General features: G+C 44.8%; 1 protein-coding gene across 3 annotated transcripts in view; it reads left to right on the top strand.

Moving 5' to 3' along the window:
* The window catches only part of LOC138497209 (uncharacterized), a 306,729-nt gene that overhangs the window by 164,019 nt on the left and 118,255 nt on the right, over window positions 1–24,455 (top strand). For all 3 annotated transcript variants that reach the window (XM_069620532.1, XM_069620531.1, XM_069620533.1), the window contains one exon: window positions 23,850–23,954. In XM_069620532.1, the coding sequence (XP_069476633.1) occupies window positions 23,850–23,954 (105 nt within the window). The remainder of the gene's footprint in view (window positions 1–23,849; window positions 23,955–24,455) is intronic.

The following is a 24,455-nucleotide window of genomic DNA, read 5'->3' on the forward strand; positions in this document are numbered from 1 at the left end:
GGTCATAAGGTGACAGTTAAATTACAATAGTGAATTAGCTATGGGTTGCCTATACCTGTAGTCATATTTGTTTGTAGTGTTCCCAGAGGGTACCACATTCAAACTTTGCCTAACAAACATACAAGAGATCACACATATTCTCAACCAGGCAAATACTTTTGGATCCCCAAACAAGACTCATTCAGTGGAACAGGCTAAGCCAAAGTCAATGGGCAAAAGTCTATGAGCTGAAGCACTTCTTTGCAGCTAAGTAAGAAAAGTCTTTGCATAATGTTTTTAGAAGTCTTTGAAGAAAAAGAAGAATCAATGTAGGGTCACAAGCTGTTACTACTTGCAAGTCTTTTCAAAGACTTTAGATTGAAGAAAATGTGCAGCAGATGACGTCTGTTCCTGTGCAGCTCTGCAGATCTCACTGTTCCTGGGCCTCAGTCGTGGGGACAACAGACTGTCACCGCTTGCAACCCGCAAACTTCAAACAAGTAGCAATTCGGTGTTTTAGCTCCTCGCGACTAACGCAAATAGCAACACTGCGATTCCTGTCTGTCGAGATGGACTTTCCTTGCTTCTGTGGTCCCGCACTCTGTTAAGGGGACTCGGGCTCGGTCAGTCCTGCTTCCTGGAAGTCCTGAGGATTTTGCTGGATTGCTCGTCTAGCATAAAAGCAACGCACACAAACTGCTGTTCCTTTCCCTGGCTATTAAGTTTCCAACAGCACCTCTGTGGAAATTCAACCAGCTCTGAGAGGATGTCCAGGTGGCTTACTTTGGAGTCGATTGGTCCCACCAACTCAAAGGGAGAAGTCGTTCTTGCAGGGGCTTCTCTGTCGATACGAAAGTGGAGTTTCAGCACAGCAGCAGGGCTTCACCAGGCAAACCAATGGTCCTGGACTTGCAGCAGGCGTCGTCTTCAAATTATCTTCGGATTCCTTCGTCCAGTGATGGACTCTGCCTTCCAAGCCAAAAAGCCTCACCTTTTATGCAGCTTGCTCCCATTCATTCCAGCCTAGCTGTCAGTCACCCAGCGGGGTGGTTGTCCTTGCCGGAAAGTCAGCCGGCCAATCACCACAGAGTGCATTCCTGTCTCCTAGGACACTAAGCATAGGGAGTTTCGGGCACCGCCTTTGCTTCCTGCCCCTGCCAGATACCCTGGAGCCAGAGACGGGCTTCACTCATGAATCCCGCCAACGGCAAAATGAACAAAGGGACCAAACCTGGTTTGGCGCGCATAGTAAATCTCAAGAAGGACCTTTCCACAAAGAAATGGCAAAAAAGAAGACTGGGGCCATTTTGACAAAAATGGCACCCATGGGTGCTTTACCGTGGCTGCGAACACAGCCCGCGGTGAAATCCCATAATGGTAGTAAAAAGTAAACCACTGCCACCAGCCATTCAGTGAGGAAAGGGTAACATAAAAATGTTACATGAGAAGCTAGACATAGGGGATACTAAGTAACCCCTCCAGCAACCTATTGTAAGATGGTGTGTGCTGGGTCTAGAAAGTTACAAATGTAAGAAAAGAATTTCACTTTTCTATTCTGGGAAACCATAGTTTATCCAGGAGGAGGTATATAAACCTCTGGGAAATCTGGAAGACTTCCCTGTGTTACTACACTGAAGGTGCTGTGTGACACAATGTAAAAGAGGATGCCTTTTGGAGTTTGTCGGACTCCACAACCAAAAGAAACACACAGTACAAAAACGCACAAGTGTTTGTGTGTGGGGGAGGGGGAGGGTGGGGAAGGTCTCACTCTCTCCAGGTAAAAAAAAAATAGTCCTCAAAATCCGGCAAAGTTGCTGGGGGTCTCTAAGGTAGAGGGAATTGGCACATTTCTGAGATTTCTCCCTAACAGCAAGGCTTTTTGGCTTGAAAGGCAGAGTCGACCACTGGACAAAGGAATCCGAAGAAGAACTTGGAGGATGCGTTCTGCAACTCCTGGACCGTTGGTTTGCCCGGTGAAGGCCTGCTGCTGTGTTGAAACTCCATATTCGTATCGACAGAGAAGTCCCTGCAAGGACAACTTCTGCCTTTGAGTTGGTGGGACCAATAAATGCCAAAGTAAGCCACCTGGACAGCCTCTCAAAGTTGGTTGAGTATCCACTGCAGTCGCTGCTGGAACCGGATAGCCAGGGAGAGGAACACCAGTTTGTGTGCATTGCTTTTAAGATGGGGAAGAGCTCCAGGAAGATCCTCTGGATTCCCTGGAAGCAGGACTGACGAGCCTGAGCCCCCTCAACAGAGTGCGGGTCCCCAGATTCAAGGAAATCCCATCTCGACAGCCAGGAACCATGATGTTGCTATTTGCAATAGACGTGAGGAGCCACTTGTTTGAAGTTTGCCGGTTGCGAGCGGTGACCATCCCATTGCAGTGCAGGAGTCCCCAGAAGTCCCTGAGGCCCAGGAATGGCGAGATATGCAGAGCTGCACAGGAACAGAGGTGATCTGCTGCACTTTCTCTTCAGCCTAAAGGTACTGTAAAGTCTAAGAGAACTTACCTCTTGTTGTGTAGCCACTCCTCCTCGTTGAAGACTTGCTTGGTTTCATGTGTAGAGTTGCTTGCCGCTTCTTTACTTCACAAGCCTAATCAGCTTGTGACCCTACTTTGATTTTCTTATATTTCTACAAAGACTTTTTAAACATTGGAAAATACTTTCTACTTACCTGCAAGAAGTGCTTCAGTTCACCTTGACTTTTGCTAACTTAACATTGGCTGGCCTGGCTCCCTGAATGACCCATCTCTTCTGTTCCTGTTTTGCCTTCCTTCCAGGAAAGGGGTAGATGACTTTGCATTGGGGGGTTGTATTGAAAGTACTTACCTACTTAAGAATAACTATGTGAATACTTGTTTTATTCTGAACTCTCTTCTCTTTAACACTACTCCCAAGAATATTCTAAATGCAACAGTGATCTATTAATGCCAACAGCACCCTAGCTATTGAAGTCACCTGAGGGTGTAGGTAGTGCCTGTGTGTCATCCCAAATGGGTATTTGCTGATTTAGAGAACTAAGAGTGTGTATTTTTGGAATGTATTTGTGTGTTGCTTTATATTGATCCCTTCTGAAGAAGGCTTATTCTAACTGACTGTTAATAATGGTTTAATCAAGAAACCTTGTGTGTAAGAGTTTATTTGAATACTTGTCACTGTGAATCTGTTTAGCTCCCCTACAGCTCACATTGACCCCTCTTGAGATGAGTCTGGCTGCTCAACACGCTAACAACCTGTGTAGTACAGACTTATACCAAAGGTTGGGTTCCTATTGCCAGGAGATTAGGGTTGTTGTAGTGCACCCAAAGGGTACTGCATACAATCTTGCCTAACACCAGTTTACTACTTACTCATGTAACATTTTTTGTTACCTTCACTACTTTTAATGGCTGGTGGCAGTGGTTTAATTTTCCTACCATTGTGCTTTAATACCGCAGGCTGAACCCTCAGTTGCAGTATAGCACGCATGGGTGACCATTGTGTAAGAATGTCCCGGTCTTCTTTTTATGCCTTGCTAGTGATGTCTTTCTTGGGTATTACTCTGTGCGCCAAACCAGGTTTAACCCTTTTGTTTGTTTTGCCTTTGGCTGGCTTTTGGCCAGCTTCAGTGCTAAAACACACCTCTGGCTCTGGTGTGTCTGGCATGGCACGAAGCGAGGGAGGTGCCCGAAACTCCCTGTCCTTAGTCTCCTTGGTAACCTGAATGCTCCCAGTGCTGATTGGCTGGCTGACCTTTCAGGGCAGCCAACCCTGCTGTGTTAGTAGACAAATAGTATGTGCATGAATAAGCAAAACCTGCATAAAAGGCGAGGCTTTTTGAACAGAAGACTGAGTCGACCACTGGACAAAACATCTGACAAGGGAATCGTGACGAGAAGCTTGCTGCATCCTCCTGGACCCTTGAAGTGCCCGGTGAATGTTAGGCAAGATTGTATGCAGTAACCCTCAGGGTGACTACACCAGTGTTGTCCTCTTGGTTTTAGCTAACCCAACTATTGGTATAGGTCTGTACTACACAAGTTGATGGTGACTGACCAGTCAGACTTAATGTGAGCTGTAGAGTTGTAGCATTGAAATCCACAAATACAAGTATGCAAATACTCTTGAGGTTTTCTAGTAAAATATTTAACAGTGAGTTTTAAATAAGCCTTCTTTAAAAAGGGCAAGATGCAACAATCAAAATAAACTTCATAACACTTTCACAGAATCCATATAAGCAAGTAGATATTTGTTCGAGATGCTTCATACACACTTCCTAAACCCGGGGAAAATTCAATTGCTAGGTCAGTATTGGCATTTATGTATCCCTTTTTGTACTTGGTAACATTCTGAGGTTGTGGAAAAGGTTAACAGGTTCTCAGACCATGTGAGTACTTTTCATTCTCACAATGCAGTCTAGATTAGATCTTTCCAAGCAATACAAATTAAATGTATGCACCACCTACCAAAAAAGACCAGGGCCATTTTGATAAAATGGGCACCCATGGGTGCTATACGGTGTCACGGTTTTTAAAACACTGCACACTCCCGCCAGGAAATCCTTCCCCTGACAATGTGGCGTACACTAAAAATGCTTTTTATCTTTAATAAACCACAGGTTCTTTATTTGAGTAGGCCCCCAACCTGTCTCGCACCCACCTTTTTACAAACACCCTGTGTCACAATGGATTAGGATCAATAAGATATTTATTAATGTATTATTTAATGGAAAAAGGAGAACATTCAAAATACAATTTTGGAACAACCACCAATGTTGGGGCAACACAAATGCAATGATTTCTACAGAACAATGGGTTCAAACGCCTACACAGTTCACATGGATCTTTAATGGCAAAACAGGAAAAACAGTTTTAAAGGTTAAGCACTTCCCCTGCAACATTCACCCCCAAACATCAGCTAACTTCACTTTGAATAGAAGGCAGTGGTAAGGATTAAGGATAAAGGGAAAAAAATTGGATTTAGAATACAGCCTATCACCCCAAGATAGGAAGTCAGAAACCCGTTTTAGAGCAAGATGGCATAATCGGATTTGGATGATTAGTCGCGCAGCAGCTCACAACCGCGATGGGACAGCTAGAAAGGAAATTCGTGTTGCTACATTTGAGGAGATAGGGAAGCTTAGCGACTACTAATCAGCACACCAGGGCAACGTGAAAACAAGGTAGGAAAATCGATTTTGGGGAAGAAGCAAATGCAAAAGAAAAATACACACAGCAAAATGGAAATTCGTTTTACACGGGATTTGTAATGACTGGTAGCTAAGGAAAGATATGACCTGTCAAAATTGGAAATCTGGACAAGGACAAGGGCACATAACAGGATTCTAACAGGGATTGCTCTCCATGGGACTATGGTTTGGGTTTTTTCAATGGGACAGATGCAAAATAGGAATTTGTAGGGAATGCACACAATACATGGAAAAAATTGGTTTTAATGACTATAGTTATTAAAGACACTAAGCAAGGGGGTTAATTTCGAATTTCAACCAACTTGCACTATGAATTTCCTTTATAGGGGAATTAATTGATTAGCATTAAAAATAATGCTAAGGATTTAAACAGACAAGAGATTTATCAAAGGAATATGCTAACATACACAGGCTAATAGAGATTATACTATGGGAAGGTGAATGAATTATACTGGAAATTTGGGACTGTCCATGGGATTTTCTATGGGACTTATGTTACAAAAGAGAGGGGTATGCAATTTGTGCCATAGTGTGGTGCATGGTCTTCCGAATTCCGAACCGAGCTGCAACTTTGGTGGCAACTTGCTGGACTTCCAGAGACGTGAAGAGTCTGAAAAGTTCCCTCACCAGATTGCTAGACCTGGCTGATGAGAATCCGACCAGCGATATTCAGTCTTCTTCTGTTGCCCTGAAAAGGGTGCCAAAACCACAGAGCCGCATCCAGCCACAAAGAAACTCTTGCCTGAATCCTTCTCTGTTGATCCCTGCTGCAAAAGCCCTTCCAGTGTCCTGTCTTCATGATAAAGGAATTCTACGACTGGGTTTTTGGTTTTGGGCTGCAGATCCTGAAGTCTTCTTGCTGAAACTCTTCTGTACTAAGGTACTTGGTTGGCTGGGGTATTTACTTGGCATAAGTGTGTGTGATTTCTGTAAAGCTTTAGGTTGTGCTTGTGATTGGGGAGTCGTCCACATCCAGTTCACCCAGACCCACTGCTGCAATCCTCCTAGGGTGTCTTCTGAGAAGTCCCTGGAACCTCAACTAACTCTAAAGTGAAATACTTGTTTGACCAGCCTTCCTTAGGAACTCTGACCTATGCTACTTCTGTGCCTTACTAAACTGTTTGGATCTAGTGCCCACATTCTTCCACTGAGAACACTCGTGCTCCAAGAATAAGGGAACTACTTTCTATGGATTGGGCCTGACGCCTAGAAAAGAGAAAAAGTGTTTAAAAGTTTACTTATTTGTAAATTAGTTGGTCGGTAACTGTAACTCATAGAGTGCACAGTTAGAGAAGTTCTCACTTGAATGTGTGTTGTGCCATTCTGAAAAGTATATTTACTTGCCTGTTAATTGGTTTTTCTTCTTCCCCAAAAGTAATGTTTTGGTTTCACTTTACTATTCCTGTAAGGACATCAATGTAGGAGTGTAACTGACCTTGGTCTGCCTGGTGCAGTCATAAATGAGTGTCGAGTTCTGTGCTACACTGAGCTGAAAAGCAACTGTAATTGAATATTACACCAAAAAGTCTTACTCACTTAGTATAGATGTGTTATAAAGTTTTCTACTGTTCCTTGAATCTCTGTTCGACTATTCAAAAAAGTATCCTCATAACAGGGTTAGTGTACTATTTGATTTATGTGCGGAGTGTAACTGCATAACTGACAGGGTCTACTACCCGTGTATTACTGTAAGTGAACAGAAAGTAACATATGTACTCGCGTCCCGTCCCCTTTCCTCCATACTACATGGGCGTCCCTTCCTAGGGACGGGAGACAGAACCTTTTTCCACCTGAAAAACCTTCTTCCCCTTTAAATTTGGAGGGGTGCAGTCCTGGGAGCATGTGCTACCCAGACTCCGTCTACCAGCACCACACCTCAGTCCCCTTTTCCGCTTCGACGGGAACGGGCAATTTTCACCCGCGCTCCTGGGTTTGGCTTCTAAACTTTTTGGTCGTCTTTTTGTCATCCAGGTACCCGGTCCTTTGGCGTCCCGCTCCCCTCCTGCGCATGTCGACCTCAGCAGGTGTCCAGCCTGCAAGGGGCTCTTTCCTACGTCCGTCCCCCACGTTCTTTGCCTCTGCTGCCTTGGCCCTGGCCACGGTTGGGAAGGTGGTACTGCGTGCGACGCTCAATGACTCCACGCGCGCTGGTGAACAGGCTAGCTAGGTGGAGGGAGCTCTTCGAAAGATCGCCTCCAGAGGACTTGAAGGACTTTGTCAGACAGAGATCGAGGCCCAAGGGGGGGCTGCTATTTTCCGTTGCACCCTGTAAGAGCGACTTCTTCCCAAGGAAACGCCTGAGCGGGAGGAACCTTTCAGGTTCTCGCCCCAGCACACGTACCTTGGCTAGTCCAGCTATAGGCCTCACGGCCAAGGGGTCATTGGATCCTTCCAGAAGCAGTGCTGAGGGACCACAAGGTTCTTTTACTGGGTGTACACCCGAGGGTCAACGCCTTAGGGTTTATAGTGATAATATCGAAAACATAATGCCGAAAAACAAAAATGTTGGAAAAAAGTTGAATGTAAATATGTCAATCATATACATAGAATAGAAAAATACACTTATTCGAAAATGTTGAAAAAAAAAACTTGACAAGGCAATGCTAACACACCAATGGAAAATGTCAGAAATAGTAACGTTTTTACGGGAGGGGGAACCCCCCCCACAGAACCGTGTCGCCATCTGTGAATATAATACATTAAGAATAACGAAAAACCCACAAAATGAAGATTAGTAAGGGTTAAACTAACAAATGAAAACCAAGAGTAAAGAACCTTAACTAGATCCCAAGGAACAGATGACGGTTGTGACAAACCGTCATTACCTGACAGAACCTAACGTCAGAGCAGACTAAAGGACGATCAGTGCAACTACTTCAGGCAAATACAGGTGATATTACCATAACACATATGTAACTAAATAGTCCATTCGAAAAGTATACTACCCGTAATGTGTGACAGAATTAGTGAAACTTTTTTTCGTTATTTTAGATTTACAATGACAGAAAACGTGGAATATATAACTTCGCAGAAGGGAGGACAACAACTAGTTTGATGGATACGTTTATAATAAGGAATCCCACAAAAAATGAACGAACATATTGGAAGTGCACAGAATATGGGAAAACAAAATGTACAGCAAGGGTGATAACAGACTTCCCAATATAAAAGTAAAAGGAGAACACAACCATCTTCCAGATAGAACCAATATAATAATTTAAACTCTGAATGAACTAAAGAGAAAGGCAATAGAAAACCCAAATCAGGCCAGCGGGTCTGTAATTGTGACAAAATGCCATTACACATCTCAGCACACATGCCTGCAGAAAAGCACATGCAGCGTACAGTGAACAGGACAAAGCAACAGAAAGAAAATCTTCCACCAGCACCCAGGATTTACAGCAATATAAACATCCCAGATGTTTCAAACACCGGAAAAGGAGAACATTTTCATCATGCAACAATAGAAATGAAAGATGAAAAATTTTAATATTTTCAAAAGCAAGCAATTTTCAACAACTTGCAAAATGTGGCAAAGTGACGCAACTTTCAAGAGATGCCCCCAGCCATTTCAACAATTATTTACAAAACATGGATCCGTAAATAACCATCTCATGCCCCTAGTTATATGTATTGATGCCCAAAAAAACTGAAGATACTTACAAAATTGTGTTTCAAAAAGTTAGACGCAGTACCAGAAACAAAACCTACAAATATCATCATGGATTTTGAAATGGCTCAAATTAAGGCATTTTCAGAAGTATATTCAGAAACCTACATACAAGGATGTTTTTTTTCTTTTCACGCAGGCCATTTGGAAAAAACTGCAAAAACTGGGTCTCCAGACAAAATACACAGAGGACAGTGCATATCAGCATAACATGAAAACTTTTCGCATTAGCATTTGTAAAGGAGGAAAACATTATACAATTTTACGAACATTTAATAGACAGTGAATATTTCAAAAATAATGAAGAGGAACATTCGGACTTGTTACACTACATGGAAAACACTTGGTTGGGACAGTTGACAAGAAGTGGCACTAGACGAAGGCCTAAATATAATATAAAATGGTGGAATTGCTACCAAGCCGTATTGGAAGGGAGACCAAAAACTAATACATTGGAGGGATGGCATAACAGAATTAACAGGACTTTTAGCACGAAAAACCCAAATTTATGGCACTTTTAAATAGAAAACATTTTAAATATGCGAACAATCCCATCAAGAATTTCGACTATCGCAGAGCATTTCGCTTGCAAACGGCCATTTAAAAAGGAAAACGTACAGAGACTATGACCCAAAAATTGAGCAAATAGTAAAACCCAGAAGGCAAAGAAAACTACTGAAGAGTCCACGATCCGGCATGGCAAATCCAAACGTAACCAAAGACACCAATCCAACAATCCCAAAATCCAAATCCCAATCCGAGGGAAAATAAAAAGTCAAAATCCATAAACAAAGTCAACGCCAACCAAGGAGAAAAAGAAAAAACACATACCCAAATCTACAGTGAAAAGTTAGATCCAGCTGAAAAAAGTGTAAAAATCCCAATAAGAAATCCACGATCCCACAGGAACAGTCCATTTGATGAAAAAAATCCATAAAGTCCAAGAAAAAAAAACATCCAAAACCAAAATATCTAGAAACACGCAGCACGGAGACCCGAACGCAACGACAACGGTTCCAAACTGGGCTTTAAAAATGGCACCCACGCCAACGTAACCTTACGCTATGTTACGTAAATAACAAACAACAAAATCTACATTACCGTTTGTAATCCAATTGCACCATGTAGCGGTGAAAACATATAATGTTTATTCAACGTTGCAAAACACTTAAAATTATTTATAAAATTATGTATCTATTAAATATTGTAGTTATTTATGGTATTATATTTATATTTTATATTATAATATTAAAGCAATTTTAGTTATATATTATATTTATAATGTAATTATTAAACCAATATTACTGATAAATAAAATATTCAATATGTCTAAACACCTTGTAAGGACATTTATTCGAGGAAAAAAATCGGAAAAAATCAACTTTTTGTATATTCGACATTTATATTTTCGACATTGACTTTCGAAATTATTACATTCAACAATATAACTGCACACCACGCCTTAGTACTAGCCTAATGTCTACCTGCGACACTGCCGAGGGCAATACGCCTTACAGGCCTCAGCCTGAAGTGCAGCATAGGCCTCATGCTCCAACACCAAGTCTAGTGTTTCAGCAATGAGTGCTGGCATAACCATCTTGAATTTCTGAAGAGGGAGGGAGAGGTTGAGGGTGGAAAGGTCCAACACAACTCGGGCGAGCCTGGTTCATTTTTTGTATGGCGCAAATCCTGGAATAAAGCCAAATCCTCTCTGGGAAGCTGGGACTTCTTCCAATGCGACCGGATATCCTCCAACAAAGTTGCAGTCCACATCTGTGGGAGTGGAGGGGAGGAGGAATTGATTGTAGTATCCTCTGGGTACCGCTTACCAAAGAGGATCCAGGGGGCTGAAGTTCTGGTGCCAAAAGTGCACGTGAAAGGCAAGCCTGCCCCCCCCCCACTGGAGACACGTGGACCCGAAGGGACGAGTCATGCTTTCTTTCCTTCTGAGGCTGCTGCGTAGGAGGGGAGGGGGAAAACGGCCTTGTGCTCCCTGGATCTGAAGGATGCTTATCTACACGTCCCGATTTGGCAGCCACATCGCTCCTTCCTGCGCTTCAGGATCATGGGCTGCCATTTCCAATACAAGGTGCTACCCTTTGGCCTCAGCTCAGCCCACAGGGTATTAACCAGATTCATGAATGCAGTGGCGGCCCTCCTCCGGGCCACCACGTCTACCCGTACCTGGATGACTGGCTCGTCAGGGCGAGGTCTCCGGAGGGGGTTATCCACACTTCTTCCGCACTGATGAACACACTCCACAACCTGCACGCCACGACCTGGGGTTTACTATCAACCTCAAGAAGTCTCAGCTGCAGCCCACGCAGAGCCTCACCTTCCTGGGCCTCATCTGGGATACGCGCTCCGAGAGGGTCTTTCCCTCAGAGGACAATATTATGACCATCAAGAGAGCCACTACTCACTTTCTTAGCAGAGCAGGGACCTCGGCCTGGTGGTACCATCACTTCTTGGGTATCATGGCAGCAGTCCTACTGCCCGTGCCACACACGAGACTCAGGATGAGGAGGTTACAGCTGCACTTTGCTGCCTTATAGAATCGGGAGACGGGCTCCGAAACGGGGGCTGGTAAGCATCCCTCTTTCTCTCCACTCTGACCTCACATGGTGGTCCAGGGACTGCAACCTGCGCACGGACAAGCCCTTCCGGCAGCCAGCCCTGCAGGTCACCATCACTACGGACTCCTCCCTGGAGGTCTGAGGGGGCCACTCTGGACAACCACAGCGTCATGGAGTTTGGACCCAGCAGGAGTCACTTTTACCAACTGGCTGGAGCCCAGGGCAATCTGGCTAGCCCTCCGCGTGTTCCTTCCGCAAATTGGGGGCAAGACCGTCCTTATCCAGACCGACAACTTCACCAGCATGTACTAGGTCAACAAGCAGTTCCCCTCTACTGTGGAACCTAGTGGTCAGCATGTGGGAATGGGCCCTGGAGAACATCTACATCACGGCCGTCCACCTACTGGGGGAGGCCAACTTGGAAGTAGACGGGCTCAGCTGACTGGGAGCGGACAATTACAAATGGCAATTGAACGACAAGGTGCTGCTGGAGGTTTTCAGCAGATGGGGGCATACTCGGGTGAATCTGTTAGCCTCCTGGAAGAACAGGAAATGCCATCAGTCTGTGTCCTGGCAGGTCCCCGACTCCCTCTGCGACGCATTACAGATATGGTAGGACGGCATGACAGCCTATGCCTTTCCTCCCACACCCCTGATTCACAGGGTAAGATAAAGGTGTCTTGTCACCTCAGCATCATTTTGATAGCTCCATGGTGGTCGGCGAGACCATGGTTCTCAACTGCTCAGCCTCGCGGACAGACATCCATTCACCTGCCAATGGGGCCAGCCCATCTTTCCCAGCAGGGGGGGGGTGTTAAAGAGAATTCTCATAAGTGCTAATTCCCTTCACCTTAGAGTCCCCCAGCAACTTTCCTGGATTTTGAGGACTTGATTTCTTTTACCTGGAGAGCCTTTTTCCCCACTCTCATGTATTTTGATGTGTGTTTTACTCTTGTGTTCTTTGATTATGGAGTTTTAGACAACTGCATAGGTATCATCTTTTCATTTGTGTCACACAGCACCCTCAGTGCAGTGACACAGGGGAAGCCTTTCAGGCTGTCACAAGGTTTAAATACCTTCTCTGGGATAAACTACCGTATCCCAGAGAAAGTAAAAGTGAAATTGACTTTACTAGTCTTTTCAAAGTTCCTAGACCCAGCACACACTATCTTACAGTAGAGTGCTGGAGGGGTTACCTAGTATCCCCTATGTCTAGAAACTCATGTAGCAGTCAAATGCTACCCTTTCCTCTTGAAATGGCCGGTGGCAGTGGTTTTACAATGAACTACCATGATTTTGCCCGACAGCGAACCCTGGTAGCGTTAAATCGCGGGAGCCATGTTTTTCAAGATGGTGCTGAGCCTCCTTTGTTTAAACGGGTCCTGGTCTTCTTTTTTCACGATTTCTTTTTGGAAAGGCCCTTCTAGAGTTTGTCTCTGCGCGCCAAACCAGGTTTGGTCCCTTTGTTCTTATGCCTTTGGTGGGCTTCTGGACTGAAGACCGCCTCTGGCGCCTGAGTGTCTGGGGTGGGCAGGAAGTGAGGGAGGTGCCCGAAACTGCCTGTGCTTAGTCTCCTAGGAGACTTAAATGCACTCTGGCGTGATAGGCTGGCTGACTGTCCAGCAAGGACAAGCCAACCTGCTGGGTGAGTGGTAGCTAGGCTGAAATTAATGGGAGAAAACTGTTTCAAAGGCAAGTCTCTTGGCTTGGAAGGCAGAGTCGACCACTGGAACGAAAGAACCAAAGACGAGCTGGAAGAGGACGGCTGCTGCAACTCCTGGACCGTTGGTTTACCCGGTGAAGCCCTACTGCAGGTCCGAATTGCTAAATTCATATCGACAGAGAAGCCCTTGGTTATATTGAAGGTTTGAGGTTGGACATATTACTCTGGAGCCTCAGGTGACACAAGTAGCTTTACTGGGTTCATAATTTACAGACAAGTACATTAGGAGTAGGTAAGGTATATTTTAAAAAAAAGCTCTTAATGTAAGAGACATCCTCCGGTCCGGTCCCCCTCTGCTCAAGCTTCAGTTCCCAACTGACTCTCAGGAATGCCAGAGACATTAGATCATAACATTTTACACATAGCCAACACTCCATTCTCAACACTCTATGCTCACACACATCAGCAACAACCATATCAGGTAGAACATAACACTCTTCAAGGACTTCTCCCTTTGAGTTGTTGGAACCAATCAACTCGTAAACCACGTGGATACCATTCTCGGAGCTGATTGTATTTTCCTCAGAGTGCTGCAGGAAACCGAAAAGCCAGTGAGAAGGACACCAGTTTGTGTGCTTGACTACAGCTACCGGAATCGAAGATTTTGCCTTTGCAAGCTTTTTGACCAGTCCAGTGCAGTGCAGAAGTCCCCCAACGTCCTCCCTCTTGTCCCGACGACTGAGGCTCAGGAACAGACTTTTTCAGCTGCATCTTTTTCTTCATTGTAAGGTACTGTGAAAACCCGACCAAGAGAACTTAACTTTCACTGCGAAAGTGCGTGAAACTTTGGCAACTTGCAAGCCTACCCAGTTTGTGATCCGACATATGAATCTTTCTTTTACGAACTACTTCTGAGAACTTTGGCAAAGACTTTACGGTTTAACTTCCAGAACTGCTTTATCCTATACAAGACTATAGCCCATTGACATTGGTCTAACCTATTGCATTGTATCAACTGCTCTGGTGAACTCAAACTATTTGCACTATTTTAGAGCAACTGTAATATTTGTTCTATTAACTTATGCCTTTTTGCTCTTCAATGCCATTTTGCTCCTCCTTCAAAGTAGTGTAAATGTCTCAGAACCTGATCTTGTTAAGTACTGAAGTATATTGCCTCCTTCTAGGGAATGTTTTATAAATGACTGTGAAATATATTAATGTGTTTTACCAAGAAACCTTGAGTATAAGAATCTATTTGAATATTTGTAATTATAGACCTCTAACACCGTTACAGCTCATATTCTCTCTTGAGATAAGCCTGGCTGCTCCGCAGTGCTACCACAAAACTGTGTAGTACACACTTATACCAAAGGTTGGTTTTGCTTACACCTGTAGTCCTAGTTGTGTGTAGTGGTCCCAAAGGGTACTGCACACAAACTTTGCCCAACAGGGGGGCAGGGTCATCCACCCCAGCCCACAGAAGTTAGCCCTTGCAGTGTGGTACCTGAGCCTATCGCAGACTAACCTGGAGATCATTTAGGGTGCCAGGAGCAAGGCTATCGGGAGCCAATACAAGAGTAAGTGGACTGGTTGTATTTTCCTCAGAGTGTCCCTTCAGTGTAATCGGGCAGCTTCATGGAGTAGGAAGAGGGAGTGAGATGGGTTCCTGTCTTCTCCGACGACTTCGGTGCAATGAGGATTTGGAGGGCACTTAAATGATATGTTTCCAAATTCTGTGAAACTGGCATTCCCTTCCCCTTCCGCATTCCCATGGCTTGCACCCTATAAAAATGAAATTAAAAAAGAGAATATATAATTCATATTGCTAGAGGTTTTAAATGTTTGTTCATGACAATATTTAGTGTATCCCAAAAAGTTTGAGATTTATAAATAGGTAGCTATCAAATACAGTGATATATTCCTCTGAGGGGTGTTGATTGGCATTGCATAGACGAGGAGAACTTAGTTCAAGGGATCTATGAGTAGCTCAGAGCTCCATTGTGGTGGATACCCCATTGTTGAAAGCTACCAATCTATAATTATATCGCTGTCACTCCTCCTTTGGGGGTACAGAGCCTTTAATGACCTGCCAGCATGAGTGATGGCATGCCAGAGTGAAGCAAGGGCCTTGATGAAGGTTCAGGACCATTACTGGCAGGTTACACCCCCAAAGCGGGGGTGATAGATATTCACCCCATAGGGCTCCATTCGGGAGCAAATAGTTTAATTTCTTTTCGACAGGATTGTGGACTATTTTCTGTCATTGGGCAGACTCTAAGGAGTTCAACCACCTGACGTGCACGTTGGATGATGTGATCTCCTTCTCTGCACACCTGGCGTACAGGTGGACACCTGTCGCACCTATCTGGCAGCCATAGGGGCCTACAGAAATTCAGAGAAGGTCATAGTCTCCTCTTCCATCCCAATGGTCAAACACTTGCCGGGACTTTCCAGGCTCTATTCGCTCATCAAAAAGCCACACTCTGTGTGAGACCTCAATGTGGTGTTGGGTGCCTTGGCACACAAACCCTTCGAGCCAATGGCATCCGCGGACATCAGACTGGTCACCATTAAACCAGCTTTGTTAGTGGGCCTTGCAGAGTCGGCAAGATACAGGCTCTGGTGGCGTCAGAACCGTATACCACGTTCCACAGGGATGAGGTGGTCCTGCAAACTCACCCTGTGTTCCTATCTAAGGTACCCTCCGCTTTCCATCTAAACAAGGAAATAGTCTTAGCTATGTTTTTTGCTCGCCCCAAGGACGAGGCTCAGAGTCTTGCACTGTCTAGATGTCAGGCGCAATCTGAAATGCTATCTGGACAGGACCAAGAGCTTACGCCTTCTTCCTTTGTGTGATCTAAGCCTGCGTATCCAGCATCTAAGGCCTCGATTGTACGTTGGATGGTTGCGTCCATCAAGGAAGCCTTTGAGGGGCAGAACAAGCCGCTGCCAGCTAACATGCACACCAACGCTGTCGGGGACAAGGCCATGGCCATTGCATTCCTACGGCAAGTTCCGTGGCAGGTCATCAGCAGAGCGGCCACCTGGGCCTCCCATTCGGCTTTCTGTAAGAAACAACCCCAGAACCAGGATACCCCAATGACAGAGACATCAAGACACACAAAGAATATCCCGGGACAACCAGGAAAAAGACGGGAACACCCAAGAAGAATGTGGCTAGAGTCCGACCCCATCACCCCATACATCACAAGAACAGGAGGACACCCGCACCATACCGGACCTGACGAAGATCTCTTAACCAACAACCCAAACATGAACCTAACTGACCAATTCAATTAAGCCTTCATGGACCTTCACCTAACCAGCACAAACAGAAGCAACACCACTGAACAGCCAAGCTTTCAATCTAGCAGACCGCTCCAAAGAAGATGCAGTTTACACTGATCCTCATACGCCCTCCTACAATGAAGATGCCGCCTTCGCTGATACTCGTCCACCCCCAATCAACGCCAACGATACACTGCAACCAAACAACCACAAACCAAAACAAGGAACAACCAACCAACAAACAAAACCACACCAAAAGGATACACTGCAACCTCTTCAATGCAAGGTCAATGTCCAAACATGCCACCGAGATATACGATCTGCTCTGCGACGGAGGGATCGACATCTTATTTGTAACCGAAACTTGGCTTGACGACAATTACAAGATCACCCTCAACAACTGCTTGCCTGAATACTTCAAATGCGTCCAATCAAACAGAAAAACCAAAATAGGGGGAGGGTTGGCAATCATTCACAAGGAACACCTGGATATCAAACTGGAAGACCCACTAATCATCGATAAATGCAAATCCCTAATCATACGTCTAGCAGTAACACCCAAAACAAACTTGAAATTCGTACTAATAGACCACCAACCTCCTTCACAGAAGCAATCACCGTCCTAGCCATCAAACACAGTCGCCTGATAGTCCTAGGAGACTGCAACATCTGGTTTGAAGGAGAAAGCACGACCATACAAAAAATCGCTAACCAGTCCACTAGCAGCAATGAACCTACAACTACTAGTCAAAGGAGCAACCCACTCGACAGGGCATACACTTGGCGCAATCTTCGCGAACAAACTACTCCTCACCACGGCACCCCCAATCCAAATACCCTGGAGCGACCACCTCATCATCGCCTTCGTAATCAAAACAACCACGCTAACAAACAGTCCATCGGTCAAAACAACAAAAACCATGAAAAGAAATTGGAGAGCCATCAAAAACTCCATCCTCATCGAACTCCTGGAGCTAAACAAACCAGACCCAACACTCATGGAAGATGATGACCTGGACAAAAAGGTAACCCTGCTGCATTCCTGGATTATAACTACTATAGACCACATCGCCAAAGAAAAACCCTTCGCTTCTTCTAATAAACGGTCAACGGCAAAATGGTTCTCCACACTACTTAGCACCATGAAAAGAAAAAAACTGAAGACTAGAACTTGATTGGAGAAAACAAAAACGACGCGGCGAACAACCCGAAATTCCTACAACACAACTTACAAAAAGGAAATACAAAAAGTTGAGAGGAAACCCTACGACAACCAAATCTTCGAAGCACCAAACACCCAAAAAGAGCTCTTCAAAATCAAAAACCCTCCGGGATGTAACAACACACTAACTCCGTCTGCGAAACTCTGCAACGACCTTGCGGACAACTTCAAAAACAAAATCGCCAACATCCAACAAACCATACAAAGGAGACCGTCTGATCTGACCACAACCCCAACCTACACCGGGGAGGCGCACCCAAACAAACTACGAAGCTTTCCAGAAATATCAATGGAGACATTTGTCAAACTGGTGAATGAAAGCAATAACTCAGGGTCCCCCGAAGACCCCTGCCCACCAGACATATACACATCGATTCTTAAACGAGGAACGCCCATGGAATATCACGGGAATGTCCTCAACCATTCCATCGCAACTGGGAAAGTGCCACAAGCCTTCAAAAGTGCATACATCAGGCCACCACTCAAAGATACAGCGGGAAACGTAGAGGACCTTTCCAGCTACAGACCCATCTCCAAACATACCGTATACAGCCAAGCTGCTCGAAACGTAAATATACAAAACAACCCAGGAGTTTATAGAAGAGCATGGCCTACTAGACCAGGCCCAAGTTGGCTTCAGACCACTGAGAGGAACGGAATCGGCTCTAATCTCAATATGGGACGATCCAAAATTCAATGCAGACTCAGACAACAGCACTGTCTTAATACTCCTAGACCTATCGGCAGCATTTGACACAGTCGACCATGACACCCTCATAACAAGATTAGAAGGACTTGGAATAACAGACACCGCCCTACTATGGATCAAATCTTTCCTAAACAGAACGGAAACTGTATGGAAGAAACCCTTCAAATCCAGCCCAAGAGATTCCCCCTGTGGAGTACCACAAGGATCATCCTTCTCCCCGCTACTATTCAACATCTACCTGTATCTACTTATCAGAAACATCAAAAGCCACAAACTCGCCTGCTACAACTATGCCGACTATACACAATCTTCAAAATACAAGACCACACGGAAAGAAACTCAACGCTACAAAACTGCCTCCACAATGTATTCTTCTGGATGAACTCCCAACTCCCTCAAAATCAACCCAGGCAAAACTGAAATAATGATAGTCACAAAAAATGGAGGAGAAAACCAATTCATCCCTTGGCCAAGGGAACTCTGGACAACCCCAGCACCCTCGCCGATTGTAAAAAAAACCTGGGGGTTCTGATGGAGCCACAAGTAAACCCTCTCTTCAAGAAATGCTTCTTCCTCCTGCGAGCGGCAAAGAGAATCTTACCATTCCTATCGTTCTCCAACAAAACAACCACCATCATTGCACTCGTCATGTCCAAGGTAGACTACGCCAATAGCTTATACCTAAGCATGCCTGAACGACTCCTAAAAAAAAAACGCATTCAAAACGCGGCAGCCACACTACTTCTGAAACTACCCCGAAGAGAGCACACCGCACCAGCACTGAAAACACTACATTGGCTACCAATAAAACAACAAATAAAATTCAAAACAATGTGCATTACGTGCAGAGCAGTACACAACGAAGGCGCTGAGTACCTAAGAGACAAACTGCGCCTACATCAGCAAGAACGCTCAATCAAGCATGGACATCCACCTGGAACCGAAGCCCTACAACAAAAGAAAACTTGGAGGATCCTCCTTCTCTCACCAAGCCCCGAAAACATGGAACGACCTTCCAAAGTACATACGTAATACAAGAAACCACCTATTCAGGAAATTACTCAAAACCTGGCTCTTCACGTCATTACTAGAAAGACTGGTCACAGGGGCACCGAAACATCAATGAACGTAGAGCGACCGCAATACACACCGATTAATCAATGAGAAAAGCCAAGGTAAACATCCCACGACATACTAAATGACCAAACAGGAGGCAGCCGCAATACGACCAAAGACAGTTAACATAGCAAACTAAGACAGAAAGACTAGAACGAATCATCAAGAGGACCATGACCTTATGGGCTATTACCTTCCCCAACAGCCTTAAGGACAAAATACAGAGTGGGTAAGGAAGCACTGCACCACGGGCCCCAATACAATGGGTGAGAAACAGAATGTTTCGTCACTACAAACTGTCCACCAATACAAAGCAGGAAGCGCAACGCCCCACCACACAAAATAGTCCCAAGGATGTTCACCCCACAGAAACCAAAGAACCAGTCAGGATAGAAGGATACGAATGTCTGAATACACAGGCTCACCAATACGGACAACCAGGACAACACACCAACACGACTCCGACCCTCAACCATTCAAAGCCTTAACCGACCAGGGTCACACTAGATAACCTGGGAATAGTTATTACCCACCCAGTCCCACAACAGAAGATTAGGTTCAGACGCACCTAGCAATCAAAACTATACTCAATAGGATACAGTTGGATCAGCGCAACATTACCAAAGCGAGTCGGCCCACAAGGAACCAGCAACATCCCAAGCTACAGGTATACAACTGTAACAGATCCATAAGTACCTGATTCAGGATACAGACCCCACTAACCCAACACTCAATCTTCTACATACTTAAACTCGCACAAAACCACACAACCATCTCTCTCCCAGCAATTTGCACGCACTTTACCACACGGCATCAACAACACAAACTTTGCCCGATCCGATACTAGCACCAAAGCCCAGCACTCGTTGTATACCGAGCTGAAGCTGCCAACAGCACACCACCTCTCCCACTCTCCTTCTCCCCTCTTCCCGACTACCCCTACCCACCCTTCCTGTTTACAGATCCGCCAGAGCGCCTGCGGACCAATTCCATTGGTGACGTGCGCTATACAAGTACTGCTAACATAACATTACTGTTTGGACGCCGGCTCTAAGTCTGATGCGGCCAAAGGAACCTATTTGCATAAGGAGGGTCTCCCCTCCACCCTGGGGCTACTTTCAGTTGTAATCGCCCATGCGGTATGGAGGAAAGGGGCATAAGAGTAATTATAAGTTACTTAATGTTTGTTAGGCAAAGTTTATATGCAGTACCCTTTGAGACCACTACACCCAACTAGGACTACAGGTGAAAGCAAAACCAGCCTTTGGTATAAGTCTATACTACAGTTTTGTTAGCGGGGCTGAGCAGCCAGACTTATCGCAAGAGGGCAATTTGAGCAGTAATGTTACACAGAGGTCTACAATCACAAGTGTTCAAATAACCTCTTACACTCAAGGTTTCTTTGATAAACACTTATTAATTTGTCAGTTATAAAACATTCATAAGAAGGAGGCAATATAATCAAACACAGATGTACTTCAATACTATTTTACAATACTTTTCAAGAGGAGTAAGAGGCAACGGTTATTAGAACATGAAAGGTTACAATTATTCTTAAGCAGTGCAAATACTTTGTGTTCACCAGAAGATTCAATTCAATAGGCTGGGCCGAAGTTAATGGGCTAAAGTCTTGGATAGGCTACAAATGGTTCTGGTAAGTAAATGGTAAGTCTCTGCAAAAGTTCCCAGAAGTAGTTTGTAAAAAGAAGAATCATATGTTGGGTCACAAGCTGATTAGGCCTATGAGTTGCAAAAGTTTCAAGCACTTTCACCGCAAGAGGGAAGTACTCTTATTTCCACAGTACCTTACAATGAAGAAAAAGATGCAGCTGGTGACTTCTGTTCCTGGCAGTTCCTACCGATCTCGCTGTTCCTGTGCCTCAGTCGTGGGGAGAAGAGGGAGGACGTCGGGGGACTCCTGTACTGCACTGGGACTGGTCCAAATGCTAGCACTTGGAAAATTTCAATTTCGGTGGCTGTGAGTAAAGCACACAAACTGGTGTCCACCTCCCTGGTTATACCGATTCTTGCAGCACTCTGAGGAAAATGCAACCAGCTCAGAGATTGGTATCCGGGTTGCTTACTGTCGAGTTGATTGGTCCCTCCAACTCAAAGGAAGAAGTCGTCCTTGTAGGGGCTTCTCTGTCGAGATGAACCTAGCGATTTGGACCTGCAGCAGGGCTTCACCGGGCAAACCAACAGTCCAGGAGTTTGAGCAGCCGTCCTCTTCAAGCTCGTCTTCGGTTCTTTCATTCCAGTGGTCGACGCTGCCTTCCAAGCCAAGAGACTCGCATTTTAACCAGTTTCTTCCCATTCATTCCAGACTAGCTGCCACTCCCCCAGCAGGGTGGCTGTCCTTGCCGCTACTGGTGTTCGTGGTCAGGAAAAGTCATGGTAGTTCGGTGTAAAACCACTGCCCCAGCCATTTCGATAGGAAAGGGTAGCAATTGGCTGCAAAATGAGTATCTAGACACAGGGGATACTGGGTAACCCCTCCAGTACTCTATTGTAAGAAAGGGTGTGCTGGGTCTAGGAATTTAAAGACTAGTAAAGTCAATTTTACTTTACTTACTCTGGGAAACAGTAGTTTATCCCAGAGAAGGTTTTTAAACCTTGGGAAAACCTGAACAGGTTTCCCTGTGCCACTGCACTGAGGGTGCTGTGTGACACACATGAAAATATGATGCCTATGGAGTTGTCTAAAACTCAATAACCAAAGAAAACACAAGTAAAACACATTTCAAAACACATGAGAGAGTGGGAAAAAGGGTCACACCCTCTCCAGGTAAAAAAATCAAGTCCTCAAAATCCAGCAAAGTTGCTGGAGGTCTCTAAGCTGAAGGGAATTGGCACATTTTTATGAATTCTCCCTAACAAACATCTATCTAATCCAAAATCTACAGATGGGGGTAAGCTAAGACCATCGAATAATAACGCAGTGCTAGTGGTGTCTTGTCAAAATAAAAGGGCCTATACTAAAAAACGTATAGCCAATCCTTGCCTCTGAATACAACAAAATGTGAAAGGGGTATGAAATGCAAAAAGGAGCAGTGTCCAAAATAATGTCAGAATGATAGAGCAATAAAGTTCCCTTCCCCTCGTTTTCAGCACGGGGTAAGGTAGAGCACTTAGCCTCCATGGCACACTCTGGCTTCTCTTAGCACGAGGAGGCAGTCTCTAAGGCACAGCTGGACCTTCTAAATCAGTCTCTTAACAGCACAAATAGTTTCTCGCTCAAAAGTCTTGTTCAACCAAAAGTATCTAACAACTTAAAAGTTTTCATCCTTTCGCTTGTAGCACATATCGGATGGATCATCCACCCGGGGTCTCCCTCAGCTGGGTTCAGACTCCCTTCGCTTTCAAAAACATGGTAGGCCCCTATTGTTCGGGGTCCGCTTTAGTCCCATGTCTTAGGTTACTTTTAAGTTTCACAAAGTAACGGTCTGTACAGGTCAAGGGCACTTCCCTCCTTGCAACCCTTTCTGGTCTCGCCGTCTTTCTCCTGGTATTAAACTGCCATCTTGGAACTGCTGCTTCCTTGTGTGCTTTGCCTTGCCCAGAGTGTGCTTTCGTGCTCCGCCTTTTATCGGTGTGGGAAGTGTGATGGAAGTCAGGTGTGTGTGTGATGATCAGTAATTGCCTGACCATTGTTTTGGGATATGTCGGCTATACGGCTCGGGTGTTAGTCTGTTTTCGCTCACAGTGAGCTGTCTGTGAGAAAGTATTCCTCTCTGGAAAAGGGGTCGGTGGGGTTCCCATTCCTAAGTATCCTACCTGGTAGGAAGGGGAAAAGGGGTTACAGGGAAGGGGGATACTGTGTCTCACCATCCGGTTTCCCACTCCCCGAAGACGACTCCAGGTGATCCTTCCACACTGGTCCACCTCCAGGAACTGGATCCAAAAGCGATGGCCGTGTCCCGGCCACCTTGATGGCAGATCCCCGGAGACCAGCTGGTGAGACACCTTCTGGTTTCTCACACCATATACTCTGCTGGTACAGCCTTATACTAAGAGTGGAGTCTTGTACTGTCTCAGTTGAATGGTTTTACTAAGCCCTTAGTTGGACTTCAGAAAAACTTTTCTAACAGTATGTAATGTTTCTTTCTCTAGCATTGCAACTGTCACAGATTCATATGCTTGATTTTGTCCCCATTGTTGGATTTGTAATCCTCGGCACAAATAATAGCATTTGTAATTGCTGTTCAACCCTGCTGTGTTAATTCTTTCCTGGTTTCATGCTTTTCTGCCATTGTCCGAAAGAAATGTGTAAAGTTGCTTTACGTTCAATGTGATTACAATAATTTTGCACTTCTGTATATGTTTCCTTCAGAGTTAATCTTGGTGGTTTTATGTAGTAGATGACCTATAAACAAAGCATTTTTAGGTTTAATGAAAACAGGATACATTCTCAAAATGCATTTTTCTTTTGGCAGGAAACATTTGAAATTGATTCTGATGAAGAAGCCTTATTAGTAATGACTCTTACGCAGACTCTTTCTGACAATTTGAAGACCTTCTGCTTGCAAAGGACCGAATCTGTAAGTAACACAATTTCACGCTTAATTCTCATTTTGACATTAAATAACATGTATGTTAATGCCATGTAACAGGCTTTCATACTTAAATAAGGTTTGTTTGACCTTTGGATTGATCCCAGGATTTCAGTGTGACGTGGAAGTCCTCTTTTTGCTTGCTGAAGTGGCCCCCTGAAGTTTTTGCCCAATACTTTGGCTTTGCTCCCCTTATCCTTCCAGACAGGCTTAATCTAAAGCCACAGGCTTAATCTAAAGCCACTAATAGTTGTGTATTCTTTGTGCTTTTCTTTGAGTCCTGGAATGTGCTCCGTAGTATCTATCCAAGAGTGGATTTGTCCTCCCTGTTCAGGGTTATGGCTAGGCTAGTGGTAGCTGTCCTTTGTGCAAAAGGGCCTCCACCCGGTAGCACGTTCTTGCCTAGCGAGGGTCCTTTTTTGACATACTCCTCCAGGTACCTAAGATGGAAGTTTTCTGTATCATCCTCTAAGTCCTTGAGGATCTCAT

Source organism: Ambystoma mexicanum, chromosome 5q (assembly GCF_040938575.1).
Source record: "Ambystoma mexicanum isolate Mex_15411 chromosome 5q, UKY_AmexF1_1, whole genome shotgun sequence".
Taxonomy (NCBI): Eukaryota; Metazoa; Chordata; class Amphibia; order Caudata; family Ambystomatidae; genus Ambystoma; species Ambystoma mexicanum.